Source organism: Malania oleifera, chromosome 5, assembly GCF_029873635.1.
Source record: "Malania oleifera isolate guangnan ecotype guangnan chromosome 5, ASM2987363v1, whole genome shotgun sequence".
Classification (NCBI taxonomy): domain Eukaryota; kingdom Viridiplantae; phylum Streptophyta; class Magnoliopsida; order Santalales; family Ximeniaceae; genus Malania; species Malania oleifera.
Window position 1 is genome coordinate 62598860 of NC_080421.1, and position 26339 is coordinate 62625198.

Sequence of the window (26339 nt, forward strand, 5' to 3'; positions counted from 1 at the left end):
AATCCAATGTAAAAATGTTTAATTCAATAACTAATTATTTAATTATTTAATTTATCTTAATTTAATTTAATTTCTTTAATTTTAATTTTTTTTAAATTTTTTGTCTTATTTTTCCCACGCCATTCCTTTTATTTATTTATTTGTTATTTTATCTATTTTTTAATTATTTCAATCATTTTAATTTTTTGGCTCTTTACATATACTCTAGCATTATTACTGCTGCATTCTAGAGACTACACAACCTAGTATCCTAGGCTCTGATACTAAAATGTAACGACTTGCTTATATACTTATATAAGAAAAGCAAAATAAATAAAATAGTCAACCCGAACCCGTGGGTAACGGGGACACCTGTCATACACAGCGGAACCTAGGCAGTAGTAAATGTAATTCACAAACACATAACCACAAAATACATAATACCAGAGTCAAGTATATCTCAAAATATTGTGTTTATATACAATCTCCCAAAAATACAAAACATCCCTAGGACCTCATACCAAAATCCCCTGATCCTAGTCCAGCTTACCCTCCTAGCAGGGTAGTACAATCGACTCAACGACGGTCACGCTCCGCCGGTCTTTCTGGGTTTCCTAAAAATCATTTAATGTTCGGGGGTGAGATACCTTTCAGTAAAAGAAAATAAACTAAATACAGTTGTGTGGTAACATGAACATTTAATGCAATTATACATATACAGTACATTTCATGTATCTGTAAACATTCATCATAACATATTGAATAATTATATACTTTCGTATTTTCTAATAAATAATACTATTCATAAAATGTACATTATAGCTGATAATACTGAAAACATACTCAGGATGAATAGCTAGCTGGTGTCATGTATTACCCCACATGACGGGTTGTGCAGCCCGAAAGGAGGACCCGATAATGGCTGGCTGACCACTGCCGAGTCAAAAATATCTGTAAGTACGATGCGCCTGCCACACCCTAGTCCGGAATGCCAGGTGGACGTCTATAACTCTACATTGAAAGCCACATCGACTATCCATCTCCCACCCCCTTGTGAGGTGGTTAACACAAGTCTGAACATAGATATATGATCTATATAGCTACGGTACCGTACTCCTGAAACTGAACAAACTAACATCTGGGTTTTAATAACACATAGTACATGATAATATATCATTTAACATAAATAGATTGATGTAATTTCTATACTTTCATAAATACGGCCTTGCGCCGAACATTTCATAAATATGGCCTTGTGTTGAACGTTTCATAAATACGACCTTGCACCGAAAACATATAACATATACGGCCTTGCGCCGGCTATCGATCCCGGCCTTGCGCTAGCTATCAATCCCGGCCTTGCACCAAATGTCTCATACATTCATTTTGAATAAATAAATCAATTATCATGTATTTTCAAAATCATAATGTACTGTATTATTTCATAATTCCTGAAAACATGTTTTACTAGTAAAATTACCATATCATAATGCTTTTGATGAAAAATAATATTCATGTCACACATAACTGAGTAAATTCGTACATTTCATTCTAAAATCACATTTTCTGTATAACAACAGTATTTTCCCAAATATGCATTTTCTCAATAATATTCAAATATAATACATGCTTCCTTGAAAATTAATTTGCTGATAAATAATAATAATACTCGTGAAAAATAACTCTTTTAGTTTATTCCCTTACTTGACACTGGAAAGAAAGCCCCTAAAAATTTCACTCGTCCTACACCCGCAGGGTCCCCTGTTCAATACCCTGAATTCAACAACTTCCAGAACTAAACTTCAGTATTTTCATGTAAATATCATTTCCTATAACTATGAAAAGACCAAATTTGACATAAAAAGTCTTACCTTAACTCAAGGATGAATTTCAACTCACTTCCACTAACGATCCGTTCCGAAAGATTTGGAGAGAACTTCCCTAGGAGCGTCGTGGTGGCCTCAAATCGTCGATTTGGCGAACGACGAAGCCAAAATCGAAGAAAGAGGAGAGAGAAACCGTAGGGAGGAGTGAGAGTGAAAATTTTCTAATTTTTATGTGTTAAAGTTCGAGTTTTAGGCTATTTATAGAGATAGATTCGTTGACGAGACACATTACCTCGTCGACGAGTCCTTTGGAAAGTTCATCGACGAACCTGCACCCTCGTCAACGAGTTTCAATTTGCCTTAACTCTCTTTTGGTATCTTCTCATTGACGAGACAGGCCTTCGTCGACGAGACCCTAAAGAGCCCTCTTCGATGAAACCCCTGTGTTCGTCGACGAGTTCTGTAAGAATTTCTTGGGTCATTACATAGTTGGACCCAGTTTATGCCGCTGGTAGAATTTGTATACAATAACAATTATTAGGCTAGCATTGACATGACACCGTTTGAGGTGCTTTACGGTAGAAGGTGTCATTCTCTTCTATACTTGGATGAAATGGGAGAATGGCGAGTTGTGAGACTGGAGTTAGTACAACAAGTGTGTGATAAGGTTCAACTCATCAGAGAAATAATCAATGCAGCTCAGAGCCGGTAGAAGAGTTACGCTGATACCCGCCGCATGAAATTGGAGTTTGATATCGGCAATCATGTGTTTTTAAAAATAACTTCTTTAAAAAGGGTTATGAGATTTGGAGTGACAAGTAAACTTAGCCCTAGGTTTATTGGCCCATTCAAGATTCTAGAGAAGGTGGGGTCGGTTGCCTACAAGCTAACTTTACCACTTGTGTTGTCCAGGATACACGACGTATTCCATATCTCCATGTTGAGGAAATATGTCCCGAACCCTTCTCATGTAGTTAGTTATAGTGAATTAGAGTTTAATGATTCACTAGTTTATGAGGAGGTACTAGTACATATTTTGGACAGGAAAGAGTAGGAATTGTGTAATAAAAAGATTCCTCTTGTAAAAGTCCTGTGGAGAAATCAAGCAATAGAAGAAGCTTCTTGGGAGCTTGAGGAACAAATAAGGCATAAATATCCGCATTTGTTCGGTGGGGTTCATTTATAATCAAGAAAAGTGTGAGTGGTTATGAAATGTTTCTTTTGCAGATAGTACATGTAGTAGTTTAGTTAGTAAGTAGTATTTTAGTTTTGGGAGAAATTTATTTTTTATATGTAATCTCCTAAAACTCTGAATGTAACCACGGTATTCCTTCGCCACAAGTGAGGGTACGTAATAAAATAAGTAGACTGTTTGTCTTTAGGGGATGATGAATCATATGCATAGTAAATTTCAAGGACGAAAATTTTATAAGGAGGGAAGAATGTAGAGACCCGGTGAATTATATTAATTAAATAATAGGGGGAGGAGAGAAAAGGAAATTGTAAATTTGGAATTCAATAGGGTCTCATCGACGAGAAGTTACTAAGGGGTTATTTTCAGTTTTGAATTTCGTAGACGAGGAATAAGCGTTTGTCGATGAACTCCTTTTATGGCCTCATCGACGAGGTGATGTGTCTCGTCGACGAGTACAGTAGCCTAAACTCAGTTTTCATCGTAGAATTCACGCAAAGAACTTCTCTCCCTCTCTCCTCTTCTATTCTCCTTCTTTCTTTCTAAGATTTTGGGTTCGTTCTTTGTCGAATCGACGATCTGAAGCCGCCACGCTACTCTTGGGGAAGTTCTCTTCAAGTCTGCTGGAGTAGATCGTTGGTGAAGCTAACTTGGACTCCATTCCAGGTTCAGGGTAATGTTTTTTATTGAGTATTTTGACATTCTTACAATTGTAGAAAAGGTAGCATTTGAAGAAATACTGAAGTTTTTTTTGGGGTAATGTTGTTTTCAGGGTGTTGAGCGGGAAACCCTGCGGGTGCAGGACTAGTCGTTTTAGGGGTTTTCCAATAGTCAGGTAAGGGAGTAAACTAAAGTAGTAATTTTTCATGAAAATTATTATTATTTAATAGCAGATTAATTTTCAGAAAACATGTATTATGTATGAGTATATTTGGGAAAATACTGTTGTACACAGGAATATGTTTTTAGTGTAAAAATGTCGAGAAATGTAATTTCAGAATAGAATTCATGATTTTATTCGGTTTGTATGGCATGAATATTATTTCGTGTATATTGTATTATGTTAAGTTAGATTTACATAAAAGACATGTTTACAGTTATTTTCAGGAATAACATGGATAATACAGGAAATTATGTTTCAGAATATATGATAAACAGTACATATGCTCAGTTCAGTATCTATGATATGTTCGGCGCAAGGTCGTGATTGATAACCGACACAAGGCCGCAGTTATATATGTTATCCGGCGCAAGGCCGTGATTATTTATGTTATGACAAAATTCAGAAAATACTATCAATATATTTATGTTAAAATAGTATATAATCATGTACCATATGTTATTAGAACCCGAATGATAGTTGAGTTCAGTTTTCAGGAGCACGGTACCGTAGTTGTACAGTTTAGTTCAGTTCAAACTTGTGCTAACTACCCCTGCCAATAGAGGGGGTGGGAGATGGATAGTTGATGTAACTTTCAGTATAGAGTTGTAGACGTCCCCCTAACAGTCCAGACCAAGGTGTGGTGGGCCCATCGTACTTACAGATATTTTTGACTCAACAGTGGTTAGCCAGCCATTGTCGGGTCTCGCCTTCAGGCTGCACAACTCGTCATAGGGGGTAATACATGACACCAGCTAGCTATTTCCGTACTACTATTTATAGAAGATGATTTTATGAGCATTGAGATATAGTATGATTTAGTATAACTATGAAATTGTATGTTTATTCAGTTATGATATAATCAGTGTTTTCAGACATGTAATATGTACTATATATTTATTTTAGCATGTAAATATTCATGTTGTCACACAACTGTATTTAGTTTATTTCTCTTATTGAGAGGCGTCTCACCCCAGCTTAAAATTATTTCAGGAAACCTAGAAAGACATGCAGACCGAGCTCCGCTCCATTGAGGCAGTTGTTCTACCTTGTTAATAGGGTGAATTTTGAACTAGGATCAGTAGGTTTTTGATATAAGATCTTAATTTTATCTTTTTCTATTTTTGAGGATTGTATATATACATCTACAGAAATATGGTGGAATGTAAGTAACTCTCGTATTATGTTTTATGGTTGGATGAATGAAATTTATATTTACCGCTGCTTATGTGTCCGTTGCATACGACAGGTATGTCCTCGTTACCCATGAGTTGGTTGACTTTGTTACGTTATAAGTTATTTAATGTAGTTGATTATATAGTAAAATAAGCAGGTCGTTACAACCTTTGTCCTCAAAGATTTAGTGATGCTAACGATGATAAGTAAAGGGGCATCCTCGTAGGGGGGACATTTGCTTGGGGATGGTTATCTTGCTAGAATTAGCAAGTAGTGAGTGATGACATGGGAAACATTGTTTGACCAAACCCTTTTGTTGAAGTTCATGGAGTTGGAAGAAAAAAAATAATTTGAAGAAAATTGAAATGACATTAGTGCCAAAGTACAATTGTTTAATAACCAAGTTATATCTATCTAATTTTGAAATCTTCACATTTCAGTAGGCTAAAGGTGCAGAGGATGATGACCCTTTACACCCCATATAGGAAACGAGTCATGTCTAAGGAGAAGAAAGGAAAATAAAAAAGAAATGTATTTTTTATTGTATTTTCTCTCTACATCAAATAATATTAAAAATAAAAATGTATTCTAACATGATTAAGACTTAATCAAAGTCAAATGTTAATCATGCGCAAAATCAAAATTTTATTTATTAAATTGTGCATATTTTATTTTCCTTCTCACTTTTCTTGATAACCAAACATGAAAATTAGATTTTTTTTATATTTTCCTTTCATTTCTCTCTTATTTTTAAAATTTTGAATAAAGTCTTAGGACGTGTTTGAATTGAAGATTTTATTTGTGGAAAAAAAGAAAAAAAAGGAAATTTATCTTGTATTATATATATTTTTTCTTTATATCAAATATACTATAAAAGGTAAAAATTTTGTTCTAATATTATTAGATATTAAGAAAAATCAAATGTTGATAATATATTAAATCAAGTTTTTGTTCGTTCATATATTTTATATTTTTAAAATTTTTTATAACCAAATATAAAAAAGTATAATTTTAATATATTTTTATTTAAAATTTTTCAAATTTCAAATGTTACTTCATTACAAATTACAAAAAATATTTACACAAACATATCCTGTCTTCAAAATTTTAAAAAATGAAAATGTTATCACAGCCTCTTTGGAAATTTGAAAAACTTTACGATCTAATATCAGCCGTCCGATTGAATGAACTGCGCGAACGAGGAGTTGACAATCTTCTGCTTTACGACGTCGTGAGAAGTACCAAATCAGGTACTACCTGATACGATCTTAACCCGTCAACGCGATCTCTCTAGAACCATCCTGCCCCTCCGCTCACTCTCTCGCCTCTCTCCCCGCTCTAACCTCCAGCCCAGCCTCTTTCTCCCTCAAAACCCTTTTTTAGAACTCTCTGGAATCCCACCTCTCCCTCTCCCTCTCCCCATATAAACCCTCATTCTATCTGCGTTTTCAGTGTACCAAGCCTGCGAAAGCTACCATCTCAGTTTCCTTCCAAGACAGCCCTGTTTCCTTCGCTTTATCGTCTCCATAGATTCTTCTTCTGCCTTTCGCTGTTTCTCTCGCTAAGCTTCGCCGGCTTAGTCTGTAGGTTGTCTTCGTTGTAGAATTTAGAGGAAGATGGAAGAGGATTTTGATATGCCGCCACCTGAGGAGATGATGAATGAAGACTTGGATCTCCCGGACGAGAGCCCGATCTTGAAGGTTGGTGAGGAAAAGGAGATCGGGAAGCAGGGGCTGAAGAAGAAGCTGGTAAAGGAAGGTGAAGGCTGGGACTTCCCTGAAAATGGAGATGAAGTTGAAGGTTAGGGTCGTATTTCTTTTTCGTTTTTTTTTTTTTTTTTTTTTGTTTGTCTGCGTTCAAAATTTTCGATATCTTTGGTTCTGTTCTGATTCCGCTGATGGTTCGGCTTCCAGTGCATTATACTGGGACTTTGCTTGATGGAACTCAGTTCGATTCAAGCCGGGACCGAGGTACTCCGTTCAAGTTCACGCTTGGACAAGGTAAGATTTTTGTTTATATATATATAGTTCTTTTTTTCTTTCGCGACCTATTTTGGCATTGTATGATTCGTGGAAAGGATGTTATTAAATCATTTATGTTTGTTTATTTTTGGTGTGGCCCCATCGGGAATCGCCAGATATTTAGCTTATTTTAAAATGATCAATATCGTATGACCCGTATTTAATGACAACCTTCATGTTCAACCTGATTTTAGCACAAATGTATGAGAGAGTTCTTTCATAACTTTTAACTATTTTTAAAGCTTAAGCTCAAAGATTGTTGGTCAACAGTGAAAATCAAATTGTATTTATTTCGTTCATTTCAGAACTGTGGTTTTAAGATTTTAGTATTGCTTTGGGGGGAAGCTATGGAGTCTATGCTGCTGCAGGGAATGTTGTCTTAAGCTTTCAAAAGATTGTAATGCTGTTCATTTCTTCAATGATTACACAGCCATGTATTTCATTATTAAGTAATGGTGACGTTCATGTGCAACATTATTTAGGCATGAATTTTGTAGCTTTTCTGTGAAGGTCTATAAAATTTTTTAGATCACGTATTAACAAATAATTTTTATACGTCTTGTGTCTGCTTTGCACTGTTACATGGTTCCTAGGGAATAAGGTGTTAAAAGTTTTAGATGCTCTTGGAGAAAATTGAATGGTAAATGCTCTTGGAGAGCCTCCGTGTGACAGTGGGTTTAATATCATGCCTAGTCATTCTTGGAGCCCAAAGATTTATGTTGCTGTATTGTTAGCCAACAATGTAAAATAATGGCTTTGATTTCATATTAAGTTGATTGTCAAGGCCCGAAAATTTTTGAGTTACATGGTAAGTCAACGATGTAAATTAAGTACTGAATCTATAATTTCTTTCATTGAACTCTTTGCTCTGAAGCATGCTGCAATGTGGAATGAAATTTTAAATACAATGGAACTTTTGGACAGCTGTTTGCTGTAGACACTTGTAGTACGTTTCTTTCTTTTAACATGTTGGGCATTTTGGCAATCTGCTAGTTAATGAAGAATTTTAGCATTTCGTTTTGCTAAGATGCTAGCTTGTTGCTTTTTATGGCGAGGATGAAGCTTCGAATATGTGGAAATCTAGTGACTGCTGGTGTAATAGATGATTCAATGTGTTATTTCACAGTATATGGAATTTTCAGGCATATGAAAAGATTGTCTGTTTTGTGATGATCTGCTTAAGAAAAGAACCATAAAGAAGTTCTAGGTTCTTGGAGTATGTTTGGAAAATAATAAGTTGATTGAAGCAGTAGTATATGTGCCGTGAGGATATGTTCTGTGTTTGTGGCATATGTGTTATCTGCTAGTGACAATCTATTTCTGTTGTGATAATAGGGCAAGTAATCAAGGGATGGGACCAAGGTATCAAAACAATGAAGAAGGGTGAAAATGCCATTTTCACCATTCCTCCTGAGCTGGCATATGGGGAGAATGGTTCCTCTCCAACAATTCCACCCAGTGCCACTCTCCAGTTCGATGTTGAATTGCTATCTTGGACCAGTGTCAAGGACATCTGTAAGGATGGTGGAATATTTAAGAAGATAATTAAAGAAGGTGAAAAATGGGAAAATCCAAAAGACCTTGATGAAGTATTAGGTATGTTACTTGCTATCATTTGCATTATAATTTTTATTTGTGTTGGTAATTGATGATTTATGTGCATCAAGTGCATTCCTTGTTTTACTGTGTATGCAGTCAAGTATGAGGCTCAACTTGAGGATGGAACAGTGGTAGCAAAATCTGATGGGGTGGAGTTTACTGTTAAAGAAGGTTGGTTTCTGGGAGTCTCTTGCAATTAAATGTTCAGTGTTGTCCAAATTGAGGATCTGATATCTGTTTTTGAACAGGCTGTTTCTGCCCTGCACTGTCGAAAGCTGTTAAAACAATGAAGAAGGGAGAAAAAGTTATTCTAACCGTGAAGCCACATTGTGAGTGGTTTACTAATAAACTTGTGTGCTTTAAAATTTTAAAGCAATGCCCTCAATGGTGCATTCACTTGCATGCTGTTTATTTTTGGATGCAGACGGATTTGGGGAGAAGGGCAAGCCTGCCTCTGGTGATGAAGATGCAGTTCCACCAAATGCTACTCTTCAGATAACTCTTGAATTGGTTTCGTGGAAAACTGTAACAGAGGTGACAGATGATAAGAAGGTTGTCAAGAAGGTTTTGAAGGAAGGCGAGGGATATGAACGCCCAAATGAGGGAGCTGTTGTTAGATGTTAGTAGTGAACACAGAATTGTGCTATAGACTTGGCTATTCTCCAAAATATGGCCAAATTTTGACAATTTGTGCTTTTTAAATTTTTTTTTGGCAGTGAAATTGGTTGGAAAACTTCAAGATGGTACATTTTTCGTGAAGAAAGGCCATGATGAAGGGGAGGATCTTTTTGAGTTCAAGACCGACGAGGGTAATGTTGCTTTTGTAGGTCTGGTTTGTGGTTTGACATGTTGCATTGCACTTTGTAAGTTGATTGAACTGAGGATCTGTTCATACTTATTGTTGACCAGAGCAAGTTATTTGTGGGCTTGATAGAGCTGTTATGAACATGAAGAAGGGTGAAGTGGCCCTTTTGACCATTGCACCGGAGTATGCTTTTGGTTCGTCTGAGTCCCAACAAGAGTTGGCTGTGGTTCCCCCCAACTCAACTGTGTACTATGAAGTTGAGCTTGTATCATTCGACAAGGTAGGCAAATAAGTGTTTACTTTTTTTCCCCCTCTTGTGGCGTATTCTCCTTTGCTTGAGCGAGGGCAAATGGAAATTGTGATCTCAAGTATTTGATTTTTATTTGTCTTTAGGAGAAGGAGTCTTGGGATATGAGCACTCAGGAGAAGATTGAAGCTGCTGGTAGAAAAAAAGAAGAGGGAAATGCATTGTTTAAGGCTGGTAAATATCTTAGAGCTTCAAAGCGATATGAAAAGGTATGTTTGCCCAACTGAATTTCATGAGGATGAAGATGATATTTAGTCATTCTGGTAATGTTCTAACTTCATTTGGAAATTTTCTGAAATGCAGGCTGCCAAGTTCATTGAGTACGATACCTCATTTGATGAGGAACAGAAGAAACAGTCCAAAACACTAAAGGTTACTTGCAATCTTAACAATGCAGCTTGTAAATTGAAGCTGAAGGATTATAAGGAGGCAGAGAAGTTGTGCACTAAGGTCTTGTCCGATGAATTGAAATTTTCTTTGATTCTTCCTTTTAATGTTTTTTCTCCTCTTGGGGACTCAATGAGGTGTCATTATGAGCTGAAGCATGGGGTTTCTTTTTTGGTGGTTCAAAATGCTTATGCAGGTGTTAGATATTGAAGGTAAAAATGTGAAGGCACTTTACAGAAGAGCTCAAGCATATATTCAGTTAGTAGATCTTGATTTGGCGGAGCTAGATATTAAGAAAGCTCTTGAAATCGATCCTGACAACAGGTATTTGCTGTGTTGCCAGAGTTAAAAAGCTTTATCTAAGGAAATATAATTGTTTGTTGTTTTGCTGTTGATTGAAAATAGGGATGTAAAGCTGGAGTACAGAACCTTGAAGGAAAAGGTCAGAGAGTACAACAAGAAGGATGCCAAATTTTATGGCAACATGTTTGCGAAGATGAATAAGATTGAGGTGGTCGAGTCCAAGGTAAGTAACCAACGGCCATCAACTTGTGTTGACATTGGACTAATGATGTGGCAGCTCCTTAGCAAAATTCTTGGGTTAATTTTAAGAATTGAAATGTGGAAGTGGGCGCTCACGTCCCATGAACTCTGTTGTCCCTCTTATATGTTGTTTAGAACGGATTACAATTTTGTTGGCTCTCTGATGAGATTTTGGGACTTGTGTTTTGGTGCCTGCAGAAGGATTTGGTGAAGGAGGCAGAGCCAATGAGCATTGACAGCAAGGCCTAAGAGGCTGGTTACAGTCTACAAAAAGAGCCTTCCGAGCGTAGAAGAGTTTTTATCTTTGTACGTTGTCTACTTCAATGGTATTTGCCCCTGGTTTCTGTTTTTGATTGTCGGACTTGTGGTCTTTGGCAAAGGAAGAAATTGTGATGGATCTTTCTGTTGGGGATTGACGGCATGAAAACAATAATTTTTATAGACAAAATTTGTCCCAAATCAATGCTAGTGTTCCTTTCCTATTACAGGCTCGACGTTCTGATGTATTCCATGAAATATGAATTTGCTTTGGCTCCTCCGCCCCCACTCGCCCCTCGTATTTTTTAAAATCTTTAAATTGGTATTTACTAAGCTGGGGGTCCGCTCTCTTTCCTGCTTGCATGGTAGGTAATTAAGGTTACCTGTCTGACATGGACTCTAAAATTAACTGGGGCCGCCCTGTGAAAGAGGCAAGTATGCAGAGATCCATCCCTGCCAATTGGTCTAAGGATCTCGCCCTCTATCGTTTCAATGATGCATCTGTTCATTGTTCCATGTTCATTAACGTGGGTGTGTGCATGCATTTGTAATGTTCATCCTTTAGGTGGATGTTGATATAGGAACGGCTCCGGCTCTTCATTTAAACAAGAATTCTTAATATTTTTTTTAATTTTTATTATTATTTAAAAATAATTTTTTTAAATATAAAATTAATAATTAAAGTTTTATATTTAAGATTATTAAGTATTTTTTTTTTTATTGATAATATAGCCGATCTATTTAATTTTTCTTATGACATAGTTGATCATAAATAATTTTTTATTAGTTTAAGTTTTGAAAATTTTTTTTCTGCAGAAGTTATTGTCACAGGTATCGTTAATAAAATTTTATAAGCAATAAATGTATTAGGAAAACAATCTATCTTTTTTATAAAGTTTAATATTTCAATTGGTATACTTCTTTTGAACTTTTTTTAAAAATTCTTAATTTTGAAAATAAATTAAAATTATTAATATTTGAATATGTTCCACATTTATATTCTCAAGTGTCAAATATTATTCTCATATAATGATTTTAATATTTTTAAATCATGTAAAAAATTAAAAATATTCTCGTATGTTTAAAATTGTTCAAATGTACTTTCAAATGAAATAATAGTTTGATTTATTATGTATAAGAAAAAATTAATCTTAAAAGATTCTTCAGTTAAGTGTATTGTATCATCATTAGCATTCTCATCAAATTGTTTTTTTTTTATTAATTACATATTTTTTACGAAATATAGGTTCAATATTCATTTCAAGTGCAATTTCTTTTGCTGAAATCATAGAAGATATAAATTTATTCTCCTTATAATTTTTTTAGAAAAATAACAAGACCTTTTAATTGATTAATGGCGACATCAATACACATATATTTTGATTGTAAATTTTTACTAAAACAATTAACAGCAAATAGTAAGTCATACCAAATAATTATTCCTAATAAGAATTCAAAATTTTTCATTTCATAAGTTGTTATACAATAAAATTCACTTTTTGTTTTTGGATTATTACTAGTTTTTTCTAATTGAAGTAAAGCATCTCTAATTTGAGAAACTTGAAATCTTATTGCTTTAACACTATCTATTTGACTTTTCCAACGTGTTTGTGATAATAATTTTACAGTTAAATTTGGTACATATTCGGTTAAAATTTTTCATTGTTTCGTAGAAGAAGAAAATAATGTATTATATTGGTTGTACTACTCCAAAAAAAGTTATAACTTTAAAACAACAATTGGCCATATCACAAAATACTAAATTAAGATTATGACAACCACAACGAGTATAAAATGCTCTAGGATTTATATCTAATAGTCTCTTTTGTACACCTTATTGTTTTCCTTTCATATTAGATCCATTATCATATCCTTGCCCTCTTATATTTTCAATACCAAGTTCAAATTTTTGTATGACATTTATTAATTCATTAAAGAGTCCTTCTCCTGACGTAACATCTACTTTTAAAAATTCTATAAAATGTTCTTCTATTTTAATTAGACTTGTAGAAAGATTCAAATATCGTATTATTAAAGACATTTGTTCTTGATGACTTACATGCGGAGTGCAATCGAGTATGATTGAATAATATTTTGTTTCATTGATTTGCTTTATAATTTTTTTTTAATATTAAAAGTTAATAAATTTATCAATTCATTTTGCATATTATGACCAAGATAATGATTATGAATTTCATCATGTTGAAAACGTCGAATGTGTTCTTTCATTATTGGATCAAATTCTGCAATCATTTCAATTAAATTTAAAAAAATTTCATTATTCTCTTGATAAATTCGTTCATTTTTCCCACGAAATGTCAAATTATTTTTAGCAAGAGTTTTCACAATAGAAATATTTCTCAATAATACTTTTTTCCAGTGTTCTTTTTCTTTGTTAATTTGTTCTTCTATATTTTTATCAATTGTTGTATTTTTTAACAATCTTAACTCTAAATCAGTTCATTTACTCATATTGAAAATATGTTTTTCACTAATTTCATAACTTTTAAGTTTAGTACTAAGATTTTTCCAATTTTTACACTCTTCATTAGCTAGTTGTTGATTATTTAATTTTAGGCCAAATAACTTACAACAAAAACAAAATACTTTATCTAAATCTTTAGAATATATAAGCCATTTTCTATCATGTTTCTCTCCATTTAATAATTTTCGAATATAATATATATTTGAAAAATGTCTTGAATTTTCATCTTTTGGAAAAATTAAAATCATTATCCCTAATAGGACCTTTTTCAACTAGTAAATTTCGCAATTTGGTATCTATATTTTCCTAATATTTTGGATCATAAATATTATCATCATTATTTATTTATTTTTCTTCTATATTATTAAAATGTCTTTCAAAAGAAATATCAGTAGTGAACATTTCCTATATATCAATGTTATCTTTATCACTATTATTATTATTATTATTATTATTATTATTATTATTATATTCTAATTCCATCTCTGGAATTGATTGCTCGTTTCTTGGAGGATTTTCATCTTACTCATTTATATTTTATTTAGAATTAAAAATAAATTTATCAAGAGATCCCTTTTGAGATGATACTAATTCTTATATATATTTTTTTCTTTGTTTTTCATATCCGGATTCATATTTTCTCGTTGACATAGTTAATTTTTAAAATTAACACTATAAATTGACAAATTATGTAAACGAATAAAAATAAATTTAATAAATCTATAAAACTAGAAGATTGAAACAATATAATCTGATTATTATTATTATTGCAAATCGATCGGCGAGCAAGACTTTAAAGATATCGGATTCTTGTCGGATACAACGCTCTAACCTCAAAGCTTCCAAAATCTAAGAAAAAATAGAAAAAAAAAATTCAGAGTGAAAATAATAGAAAAATAATATACGAACATTGAAATCAAAATTAGAGTTAAAAAAAATTACAGAGAATCGGAGGCTCGAAAATGATGAACACAATAGTTGGAGCAAAAATCATAGAGAGACCAGGAGATGAGAGTGAGAGAATGTGAGAGATGAAAATTTTTTTTAGAGAGACTAAGAGAGAGAGATGAGAGTAATAGATAATTTGAAATACAATAAAGTTGTTAGTTGAGAAGTATAAGACTTGAAAAAAAAAAGAATTAAATTGTATTGATTTTATATTTTAAAATATAATTTCATTTATTTGTTAGTTGGGAAGTCAATTATGGGAATAGATCATAATAAATAATAATAAAAAATTTTGAGGCCCAAAAAGTATATTATTATATTAAAAAAAATGAAGAGCCCAACAATTTTGAGGCCCTAAGCGGGTGCCTTAATGGCCTAAAGGCAGAGCCGCCTCTGCGTTCATATGCTTATTTTATGCATCAAGTTTGAGGACAGGCTTGTGAGTGTCAATTCTTTTGGATGGATTATGGGGATGGAGGATGACAATGATAATGATCACCATGTGAGAGGTGTCTTTCATTATATGTTTTTAGATTCCTTATACTATTATTTGGGTGCTAAGTAGGGGTGTTTTCGGATACGAATTGAGAAGGAAGGGATACTGCTAAGAGAGGGGAGGGTGAATTGAGATTTTAAATATTTTTTTATAATTTTATAATTATTTTTTTCAAATTTTTATTTTTTCATTAATCACATAAGTATAGTTAATTTGAATTTCAATCACAAGTTTAGTTGCTAATTAATTCAGTTATAAATTTTTATGAATGAGAGTACCAAATTGAATATTTGGAAGGTTCTTCAAGATTTTATCCACTATTTTATATTATATCAATTTCAGCAACGATTCCAGCCTTTGAATATAACAACCCACTCAATAAGTTGGAAAGAAATAAAAAATTTCCCAAACTTTCAAAACTCAAAAATTAAATAAATCACTTTCAATATTAATGAGCTTTGATATTTATCAAATTACAGATTAATGAGTCTTAGGTGTTAATCAATCAATGTATTCTCTTACGGTTTTCGTAATATGTATAGATCAACTAATGTATTCTTTTTTGGTTTCTACAATTTTCAAAAGCAAATTAATTTTCAGCAATTTAATATTCAATCCACGCAATTTAAGTGTGCAGAAAATTAAATAGAGTAGGGAAGAGAGTGACATCGATAGTTTATGAGGTTCGACTATCTCCGCTTACGTCATTGCCTTAGGTTACACACCTAAGGATTTCAGTATACCACTCTTTTATGGGTGGAGTAAACCTTTACAAACACTCCTTCAATAGGATAGAGTTTTCCTCTCCAAGCGACCCCACGCTCAATGTAACGATTCAACAATCCCGAACCATTAACAAAAACAACAAGAGAATTTGTGTACAAAGAAATCAAAATATCAAATATAGATAATTTGAAACTTTAGATATCTATCACCGTGAACTTCTTTCTTTGATTGAAAGATTTAGAATATGTGCGCAAAGATCGGTGAGAAAATATCAACAAGACTTAGTAGGAACTTCAGCAAGTATGTGAGTAAGAGAGCTTTTGAAAATTGTGTGCAGTAAGACTTGATTGCTGATTTTAATTCTTGGTGTTTGAAATCCTTCGTCTTGGTGGGTATTTATAGAGTTTAGAAAGTATATTTTGTATTTTCCAAGCGACTTGGAGTGTTTCCCAAGTTTTCATAACGTTTAGAATTCAAAATTTTGGAAATTTTCCGTTACTTTTAAAAATTTGAATTTCGAAGGGTTAGTCAACTGGACTTGAGATGTCAGCTGCGTGGGTTTTTAAAATTAGTGAAATTTCAAAGTCAGTGTAGGGTCATTCGACTGGGCTCACTAGGGTCAGTCGATTGGGCCTTTACTGTATGCCCATTTTATTTTGCATGAAAGTTCAGTCGACTGGGTGAACAAGGATCAGTCACCTGAATAGTTAAAAAAACTGTCTTTCAAATTGTTTCCAAAATCTTTTGTGTTCTCTTATACTTGTCAAAATATTTTGAGACTCTTGAAAATGTTTTCCAGGATTTTTCAAAATATGGTCTCTAAGTCAATGATTTATCCTAATAAGCTTCAAAGAATCCATATTGACTTTTGAATGAAGTACTTACATAAATACTTTCTTAAGACTTAAAAATGTTCTAAGTTTGGAGTTTTTATGTTTGTCATTTGTTGAGCCCATCTTCACTTTGACCTTCAATACTCTTTTAAGCTTTTATCTTTCAACTTTGAATCCATGCTTTCATACTCTTTAAGCTTTCATTTTTTCAACTTTTCCTTGGAATGTAATCTTTCAATAAGGCTTATGATTACTTAATCTTGAAGTCATATGCTTGATTCCTGAAATATCATCACTTTAACCAAAACATGTTAAATACCCTTGATTTGTTATCATCAAAATAAGATTCGTAAGCCATGTTAAGCCAATAATCTCCCATTTTTTGATGATGACAAATAAGGAGTAAAAAAAATCGAGTGAACCTTAATAAGGCTTACTCTTACAATAAGCATACTTTTAACAATATTTGGAAAGTACGACAATTCTGTTGCAAACTTCATGTAAGTTCATTTTTCAAGGTCAAACAACATTATGTGTCTTAGTTGTGCCATATTCATATATCTCACTTTTGCTCAATAATTCTCCCCTTTTTGACATCAATCAAAAAGAAATGAAGCAATAAGCATAGGCATACTAAGACAAAGATGAGAATTAAGCATAGAAATAGAGAATACCATGTGCTATGTAAGAGTCACTACATCCTAAATATAACAACATGACATATCAATAACATGCTTCAAAGATTTACGCAATACGAGCGATAAGCATAGAAAAACAAAATAAGTCACAAAGCTGTTTTTAATACAAATTCACAATAGTCAAATAAATCTAAGCATTCCCAGCATCATCATCAGACTCATCATCTTCTCCTTCTTCTTCATCTCCTTTTTCACTTTCATCAGAATCAGCTTCAATTGGAGCCTTTTTGCGTGAAGAGGAAGTGTCGGTCATATGCTGCTCAATCCGGCCAAGTCTCTAGTTTAGAGAAGCATAGTTTGCCTGAAAAGTGTTGTAGTTAGCATACATTTCTGTACTAAAGGATGTGAACTGCTGATGATAAGACATAAACCACGAAGGCGCATCAAGTAAAGGAGTTAGTTGCTGAACATGAGGTGGAACTGGTTCAACAGCTAGTCTCGGTGGTGTCCTTCCTCTCAGAAACCAACCTTGCTCGTGTTTCTTGTATCCCATTTGTTTTAGAGTTGTGGAGCCAAAAAGATCATATCTAGTCCTTTTGATGAATAACTCAGTGGGAGTGGTGACATCAAGATAAGCAAATAGCTAGTTAAAAATACCACCATATGGAAGAGTAACTTGTCGAGAGTCCAATCTTGTCCATATCCATTTTAGAATCAAAATTAACAAGTCAAGTTTCTTTCCTTTCAATAAGCACCACATGATGAAGCAATCGATGTAAGACATGTAATCATGTGATCCGGCTTGGGGTAAAAAGTTGTATGTAATAATTTTCTAAAGAATTTGCGCTTAGAGGTTCAAATTTTTATATGGAGGAGGAGTCCTGAATTGGTCTGGTGCTTCAATCATAATTAATGGTAGGAATTCCTCGGGGGTAAAACCTTGTTCCATGATCCAATTCTGTGCAAATGTAGGACACTCGAAGTCTCCTTGGCCAATATTGAGAATGGGGGCCAATGTTTGTGGAGTTAAGCCAATTTTCTTTCCTCTAACTTCGGTAGTGAGTACCGATTGTCCTTGAACCATGTTTGCATAAAAGAGTTTTAATAAGATTAGGATATAGACCTTTTGCTTGATATACCACAAAATTCTTCCAACCTATCTCCCTAAACATAGGTAGGATGTTTGGAAATTCAGAATCAAAGAAAGTTGTATCAATGATCTTACCAAGTATTGGTTTGGTGGTGCGAAGATGATTTCGATATCGTTGTTTGGCTTGAGAAGCAACGAGCCATTGATCAATATTTTCGTCTTACTTTTCAGAAGTAGCTCCATGTTTTGCCATATTCTTTGTTTGTGGCATTTTGATAAAGGAATGATTGAAGAAAACCATAGAAATCCGTAGGTAGGAGATGTGGGAATAGGATTTCCACACTTTGATTGGAGGATTTTTGGTTTAGAATCAAGGGATCAAAGAGAAATGAGTTCGACTGAGTTGATGGAACAGGGTCAGTTGACTAGAATAAAGAAAGTTAGGGTTTTGCACTAGGAATATTTAAAGTCCCGTAAGTCCAGTTGATTGGGGTCATTGAGTTCAGTCGCCTGACGTTTAGAGAAATAGAATTTCTGCAAGTCAGTGGATGGTCAGTCGACTGGGGTCTTGAGCTCAGTCGCCTGACCTAACCAAAATTTCCAATTTATCTCCTTTCACTCATATTTGCATCCTATTGGCCTAGTTAGGCTTACAAACTCTTGGTTTTGATGATAACAAAGTAAAGTTATTTAATGAATTTTCAAGTGATATGATTACAGGCAAAGATGATTTGCTCAAATTACATATACCCTAACATGAAAAGCCTATAGGATCAAGGAACAAGGAAAGTCACATGTGCATACCAAAAATCCACAATGAAAGCTCATAGAAGTTTGAAAGATTGAAGAACATCATTAAAAGGACTCGAAGCAAATGTCAAATCAACTTAAGACAAAGTTTTTGTAAGTACTTCAAAGTGTATTCAAATATGACTTTTTCATTTTGAAGCTCATTAGGCAAAGAGACTTAGAGACCTTAGTATAAAACTTGGAACAAATTTTTCAAAGTTAAACAAGTTCATATTCCAAGATTATTTAAGCAAAGAAGAGAGAACTCAAAAACATATTGAAATGAGGAAAATCCTGCTAACAGACGACTGTCTATTTAGTGACAGATGACTGACATGTTTTTGAAGTGTTTTTAACACAAGTCAGAAGACTGTCAAGTAATGGACAGACGACTGCCAGTGATCAGTGAGCCGTCTGTGAGTGTTCTGCCAGACGACTATCAACCTTCTGTGTATATTAAAAAAACTGATTTGTTTATGGACAGATGACTGACACCATATGGAGAGACGACTGCCACCCTACTGAATTGTTTTAAACCTAAATTATTCTGGTGACATACGACTGCCAATATGGGGACAGCTGACTGCCACCTCTTTGCCTATGAATTTTATAGTAATAATATATGGACAAACAACTACCAGGACTTCTCAGTGGTCTGGGTTGCGGCAATTTTCAAATTTCCAATGGATAATTTTTTTGAAATTCAAATTATTTGAAGTTTAAATAAATTTAAAACTTGGAAACTACTCTAAGTGAACGTGGGGAACAAGTAAGAAGTCTTTCTACCTCTATAAATACCCTCAAGGATCATTGTTTTAGACACCAAGAAATCAATTCAGCTCTCATACTCTCTCAAAGCCTACTGAAATTCTAAAAGTGTGCTATTGCTCTCATTAACTCACAAAAATCTCTGAAAGCTTTGCTGAGTTTCTCACTGAGTTTGTGCATCAAGTTGTTGATTCTTTCATTCATTGAAAGATACTTACGGTGATAAATTTTTAAGAGTTTCATTCTGAAATTCATGTTTAGAATTTACTGTAGTACATAGTATTTCAATTTGTACTAATCAGCTATTTGAGGAGTAAGTTCTTGTACGCCTTGTTTTATATCTTTGTAACAGGTTAATTGACGGTTCGAGTGCTGAATTGTTAGACCAAATAAGGGGTATTGTTTGGAGAAGACATACTCTAGCCTTACCCAAGGAGTGTTTGTAACTGGTATTGTTCCGCCTGGTAAAGGAACGATAATAGTGAATCCTTTGAAGGTTTTGTTAAAGGCGAGGACGTAGACAGTGTTGAAGCCGAACCTCGTGAAAAACTATGTGTTCTTCTTTCTCTACTCCACTCTTTATTTTTTCGCAAAAGATATAATCTGCGTGGTTGCTTTAAAATTCAATTCTGAATGTTTGGTTGTTAAATAGACTGGAAGGTAATTTGTTTTGGATTGATCAACATTGATTGCGGAAACCAAAAGGGACTACGTTCGTTGATCATCCTTGACTTATTAATCTGAAAGTTTATTTAAAAGCTGAACATTAGGAAGGAGAATAATTGTGATATAGGGCTTATAACAAGTTCAGCAAATTTTCATATTCGTACAGGGCTATTATTACAAAGATTGAGTGATTGATCTTATTGTTTTGATTGTGATTGTGTTTAAGTTTTGATTACTGTTATAACTCAAAAAAACCAAGACTAAGGGGAATAAAATTTTTAAATCCCAATTCACCCCCCTCTTGGGAAGCTATTCCAATTTCAATTGGTATCAGAGCCTAGTTATAGTAATTCCTAACAAGAAACTATAAAAAGATCAAATGACAAATATAGGAGTAGCACCCTTTGGTGAAGGCCAATCCTCAAAACATCCACCAATCTTTTGTGGACATAATTATATGTTTTAGAAAAAGAGAATGCAAATCTATCTCCAACACACGGATTGGAAAGCACGGGAAGTAGTTCTGGATGGAGACCTTATTTCCACTAAAATAGTAGATGGAAACAGATTCCAAAAGAGAAAAAGGCTAAGATCGATTCAGATTATAAAATGCTTCAAATCAATTCAAGCGCTATAAATGCTTTATACTGTGCCTTAGATGCTAATGAATTTAATAGGGCCATGACCTACAAGATAATTAAAGAAATATGGGACAAATTAGAAGTGACATATGAAGGCACTATAGATGTTAGGGACAATAGGATAGATATGTTGACAAGCGAATATGAAGCATTCAATATGAATCCAGATGAAACAATATCGAGCATGTACACCAGATTTACCCATATAATCAATTCCTTAAGTGCCTTAGGAAAAATTTATACTACCTATGAAATGATTAGAAAAATTCTAAGAGGCCTTCCCTCCATATGGGAACCAAAGGCTACAACTATCACAGAAGGTAGAAACCTTAAGAACACCTCTCTAGATGAACTCATTGGTTCACTAATCACTTATGAGATGACTCTAAAGGAAAGGAATCCTGAACCCAAACATAAAAGATGCATTGCATTAAAAGCCTCTAGTAATAGTTCGAGTGAAGAGGAAAGTGAATCAAGCGACTTAGATCAAGATGAATTAGCATTCATCACTAAGAGATTAGGCAAGTTCTATAGGAAAAATAAGAGGTTTCCTAGAAAATTTAAAAAAAAGAAATCTGAAAAAGGAGAGATAAGTAGAAAAGAAAATAAAGGTAAGAATGAACCTCCTATATGCTATCACTTCAAGAAACTAGGGCATATCAAGCCGGACTGCCGTTGTTCAAGAAAGACAAGAAGAAAAAGAAGGAAGCTATGAAAGCTACGTGAGATGATTCAAGCTCCAGCGAGATGGAAAATGAATCAAGAGGACAAGATATGGCAAACATATGCTTCATGGCTAATGGCAAAGAGGTAAACTCCTACTATTCCTCTACAGAATCTTACAATGAGTCGTGTGATGAGTCATGTGACAGCATGCCTTCCTATAAGGAATTGCAAGCTGAATTGTTTTCTTTACATAAGAGTTTCATAAAAATCTCCAAGAGAAATATAACCTTGAAGATCAAAATAAAGAATTAATGAAGCAACTTGAATCCTTCAAAACCATTGAAAAAGAAAAAGACTCTTGTATTAAAAAGTTAGAAGAGGAAGTAAATGAAATAATTCAAGAGTTAAGCAAAACTCATGTAGATGATTTGAATAAAAAGAATTTAGATATAAATGAACTTAAGAAATCAGTAGAGGATAAGGAGAAAATTATATATAATTTCACTAAAGGAAAAGAAAATTTTGAAAAAATGATTGGACAACAAAGACTACATGGAAATAAAGAAGGAATAAACTATAATGGTAAAACAAATAAAAAAAGTAAAAAATTATACATGGGATACTTTATCAAAGAAGCCAAGCACTATGCTAGTACTTCTTCAAACAATAAACATGAACGCCCCACTTGCTACATGTGCAAGACTAAAGGTCATGTAATGTTCACCTGCCCTCTAAAAAGAAAGTATGTTAAAGTTCAAGGAGGATGGAAAGTCAATAATGGAACTAAAAATAACACAAAGAAAATTAAAAGAATTTGGGTTCCAAAGACTAACATAATGAATCCCTCATTGTAGGTATGCTTTAGGACTACACCATCAACGAATAAATGGTACTTGGACTGTGGATGTTCAAGGCACATGACCGGTGATAAGACCAAGTTCACTACATTGAAACAAAAGGATGGGGGATACGTCACCTTCGGAGACAATGCCAAAGGTAAAATTATTGGCATCGGGAAAATAGGTAAAAAACCTTCTCTTACCATTGATAATGTGTTATTGGTAGTGTAACATCCTCAATTTTTTTTTTAAACAAAGTACTCTAATACTTGAATATAGTAGGCACCCCTATGCAGCAGAAAACATAAATCACATAACCACATATACATGCATATACAATACCAGAATTCAATATTTTCAACCATAGCTACATAATACATCTCTCTCTCCAGTGTCAACTACCCAAAAATACAAAACCTTACACAAAACTTACCCTATAACTAGGGTGACCAAGTGATCTCTATCCGTGAGCCTGATCTGCTCGCCTAACTGGCTCACCTAAAAAATGTTAAAGTAATGGGGTGAGTCAACGCTCAGTAAGTGGAAATATGTTATTACTGGTGTGTGGCAACTAAGTTGCATACTGTTAAAATAACAACTGAACTGTAATGAAATAGTAAATTTGTAAAGCATGTCCATCATTTTCACAATTTAAAATATAACTGTATCATCTGTATTTTCTACTTTTCATACTGTTAATATCATACTATACTCATAAGATACTGTAAAACTGTATACATATACATAGCTGTGCTTTATCCCTAGAACTCTGTATGTTATGATTTGACCCCTCATGACAGGGTTGTGCGGCCCGTAGGCGAGACTTAATCTGGTCGGCCCTCCAGATAAGTCAATTTATTCTACACTACCTCAGTTCGGCCAAATTGCATACTCTCCTAGGCGCAGGACTGGCTGCTACCTCGTCAAACCGGCCCCCTCAACCCAGCGAACTGGGGAGCTGCATAGTCTCCGAGTATGGCTGACGGTACCCACACACTATCTGAGATATGTGGTTGCACTCTATTTATATCTAGCAACGGTACTGTGCTCTATATTTTTATCTTTGTACTGTATCTTTCTGTACTCTTTACACAGGGATCTGATACTATATATGCACATACTATACTCTTTATACTGTTTTCATTATATTTCCAAAATAACCATAACACTATATTGCTGTACTATAAATACTGTAATATCTGTAGCATCCTGATGCTATAACTGTGTAATATGTCCGTACTTTCTTTCTATATAAACAGTCTATACTTCCTTTCTGTATCAACTAAGTGTTATGACATTTAGGAAAACATAATTTTCTATATACACTGTATATATTGTTCTAAATAAATATCTGTATACTGATATATATATATATATATATATATATATATATATATAATTGTCTATATAATCATCTGAAATAAACTGTGTATGTATACATATTCTGTCTGTATAAAATCTGCAAATATCTATCTATAGCTGCATAACTTGAAATACTAAAAAACTACATAAAACTCCATATCAATATCATGTACTCAGGCCACACATACTTTGAAAATACACATTCTGTATAATATTTGGTATACATGCATCTATATATATATATATATATATATATAAAATTTCTGATAACATAAATAAACCTCCTAGCATAGCATATTTCCCTTACCTTAACTCTGAAAAGCCCCTTATAAAATTCTGGTTCTATACCCGCAGGGTTCCTAACTCAACATCCTAAAAACAATATTTCTCAGAACAAAATATCAGTATTTTCTTACCTACAACATTTCTCATAACTACAAGGAAGGCATAATTTGAACAAAATACCTTACCCTGGATTTGGGATGAATTTCAAATCAACTTTCCCCATGATCAGCTCCGACAGACTTGCAGAGAACTTTGCTAGGAGCATCGTGGTGGCCTCGGATCTTCAATCCGGCGAGAAATGGGGCCAAGATCGAAGAGAGAAGGGAAGGGAGTCATAGGAGAGAGAGAGAGAGAGAGGAGGGTTTTGCGCTGAAATTTGATAAAAAAAAATTCGAGTTTCAGCTATTTATAGGGCTGGATTCGTCGACAAGACACGTCACCTCGTCGACGAGTCCTTCAGTAATTTTGTCGATGAACTTCCTCCCTCGTCGACGAATTTCAGACTGTCCCAAAAACCCTTCTCGATATCTTCTCGTCGACGAGGCATGTCTTCATCGACGAGGTCCCCTATGCACTCGTCGACGAATTCCCTGTGTTCGTCGACGAGGCCCTGTGTAAGAATCCCAGGTTGTTACAGGTAGAATGATTAAAACACAACCTTTTAAGCATAAGCCAATTAAGCGACAAAGGGTTCGAAATAACTTTTAAAAATCTTAGGAACAATGAAACCTTGTTTATAGCCCATAGGATAAATAATGTTTATTGTATAAACCTTGAGAATCTAGTAAATCAAAACGTAACTTGTTTAGCAGCAATGAATGAAATAAGTTGGCTATGGCATAGAAAATTAGGACATGCTAGCATGGACCTTTTATCCAAATTATCTAAGAAAAATCTTGTAAAAGGATTACCAAGTACTAAATTCATAAAAGACAAGATATGTGATGCATGCCAAAAGGGAAAGCAAGTTAAAACAAGTTTCAAAAAGAAAAAAATACATATCTACTAAAAGCCCCTAGAACTACTGCACCTAGACTTATTTGGTCCAATGAGAACCTTAAGCCTAGGAAGTAAACAATATACTTTTGTAATAGTGGATGATTATTCAAGATTCACTTGGGTATTATTTTTAGCAAACAAAGATGAAGCCTGTGACATGCTAATCACTTTATGTAAGAAATTACAAAATGAAATGAGCTATAATGTAACAAACTTTAGAAGTGATCAAGGTAGGGAGTTTAAAAACAAAAATATTAAAAAATTCTATAATGAACATGGAATAAATCATAATTTTTCAGCACCTAGGACTTCATAACAAAATGGAGTTGTAGAAAGAAAAAATAGAACCTTACAAGAAATGACAAGAACTATGTAAAACAAAAATAGTCTACCTAAATACTTTTGGACAGAAACTGTGAATACAACTTGTTACATTATAAATAGAGTATCCATAAGATCTAGTATAAACAAAACACCATATGAATTATGGAAAGGAAGAAAACCCAGTATTTCCTACTTTCATGTATTCGGGTGCAAATGCTTTATCCTTAATACTAAAGATGATATAGGAAAGTTCGATGCAAAATATGATGAAGGAACTTTCTTAGGTTACTCAACAAATAGCAAAGCTTATAGGGTTTACAATAAAAGAACTCTTATAATTATTGAGTCAATACACATAACGTTTGATGAATCAAATGATCATGACAACAAAATTAAGATTGATGAAAATGAAGATATTTTACAAAAAGTAGAAGAACCTGAAATAAAAGAAGAAAATAATAATGAAGTGTCAAATGAAAACGTCATAGAAAATCTAGAACTACCTAAAGAATGGAGATATGCTAAAAGTTACCTAAAAGACCAAATTCTTGGTGAACCATCAAAAAGAATAACCACTAGAGCCTCATTAAAAAATATTTGTAACCATTATGCTTTCTTGTCTCAAGATGAACCCAAGAATATAGAAGAAGTTTTAAAAGATGATTCTTGGATTATAGCTATGCAGGAGGAACTAAATCAATTTGAAAGAAGTCAAGTATGGGAACTTATACCTAAACCTAAAGATAAGTCAATCATAGGAACTAAATGGGTGTTTATAAATAAAAAGGGTGAAACTAGGGTAGTTGTAAGA

The 26339-nt window shown here is 33.7% G+C and overlaps 1 protein-coding gene across 2 annotated transcripts; it reads left to right on the forward strand.

The window, feature by feature from the left end:
• The first annotated feature begins 6300 nt into the window (after positions 1-6300).
• LOC131156749 (peptidyl-prolyl cis-trans isomerase FKBP62-like) lies at positions 6301-11200 on the forward strand. 2 transcript variants are annotated; one of them, XM_058110670.1, is made up of 13 exons: positions 6313-6853; positions 6967-7053; positions 8410-8670; positions 8770-8844; positions 8922-9002; positions 9098-9292; positions 9390-9482; positions 9583-9758; positions 9872-9994; positions 10089-10235; positions 10369-10496; positions 10578-10698; positions 10914-11200. In XM_058110670.1, exons 1-13 carry the CDS (start codon positions 6670-6672, stop codon positions 10962-10964), a joined length of 1722 nt encoding a protein of 573 aa, XP_057966653.1. In that variant the 5' UTR covers positions 6313-6669; the 3' UTR covers positions 10965-11200. The 2 variants fall into 2 exon arrangements, with proteins under 2 accessions (XP_057966652.1, XP_057966653.1); XM_058110669.1 differs by having other exon boundaries at positions 6301-6853; positions 10578-11200.
• The last annotated feature ends 15139 nt before the right edge of the window (positions 11201-26339 follow it).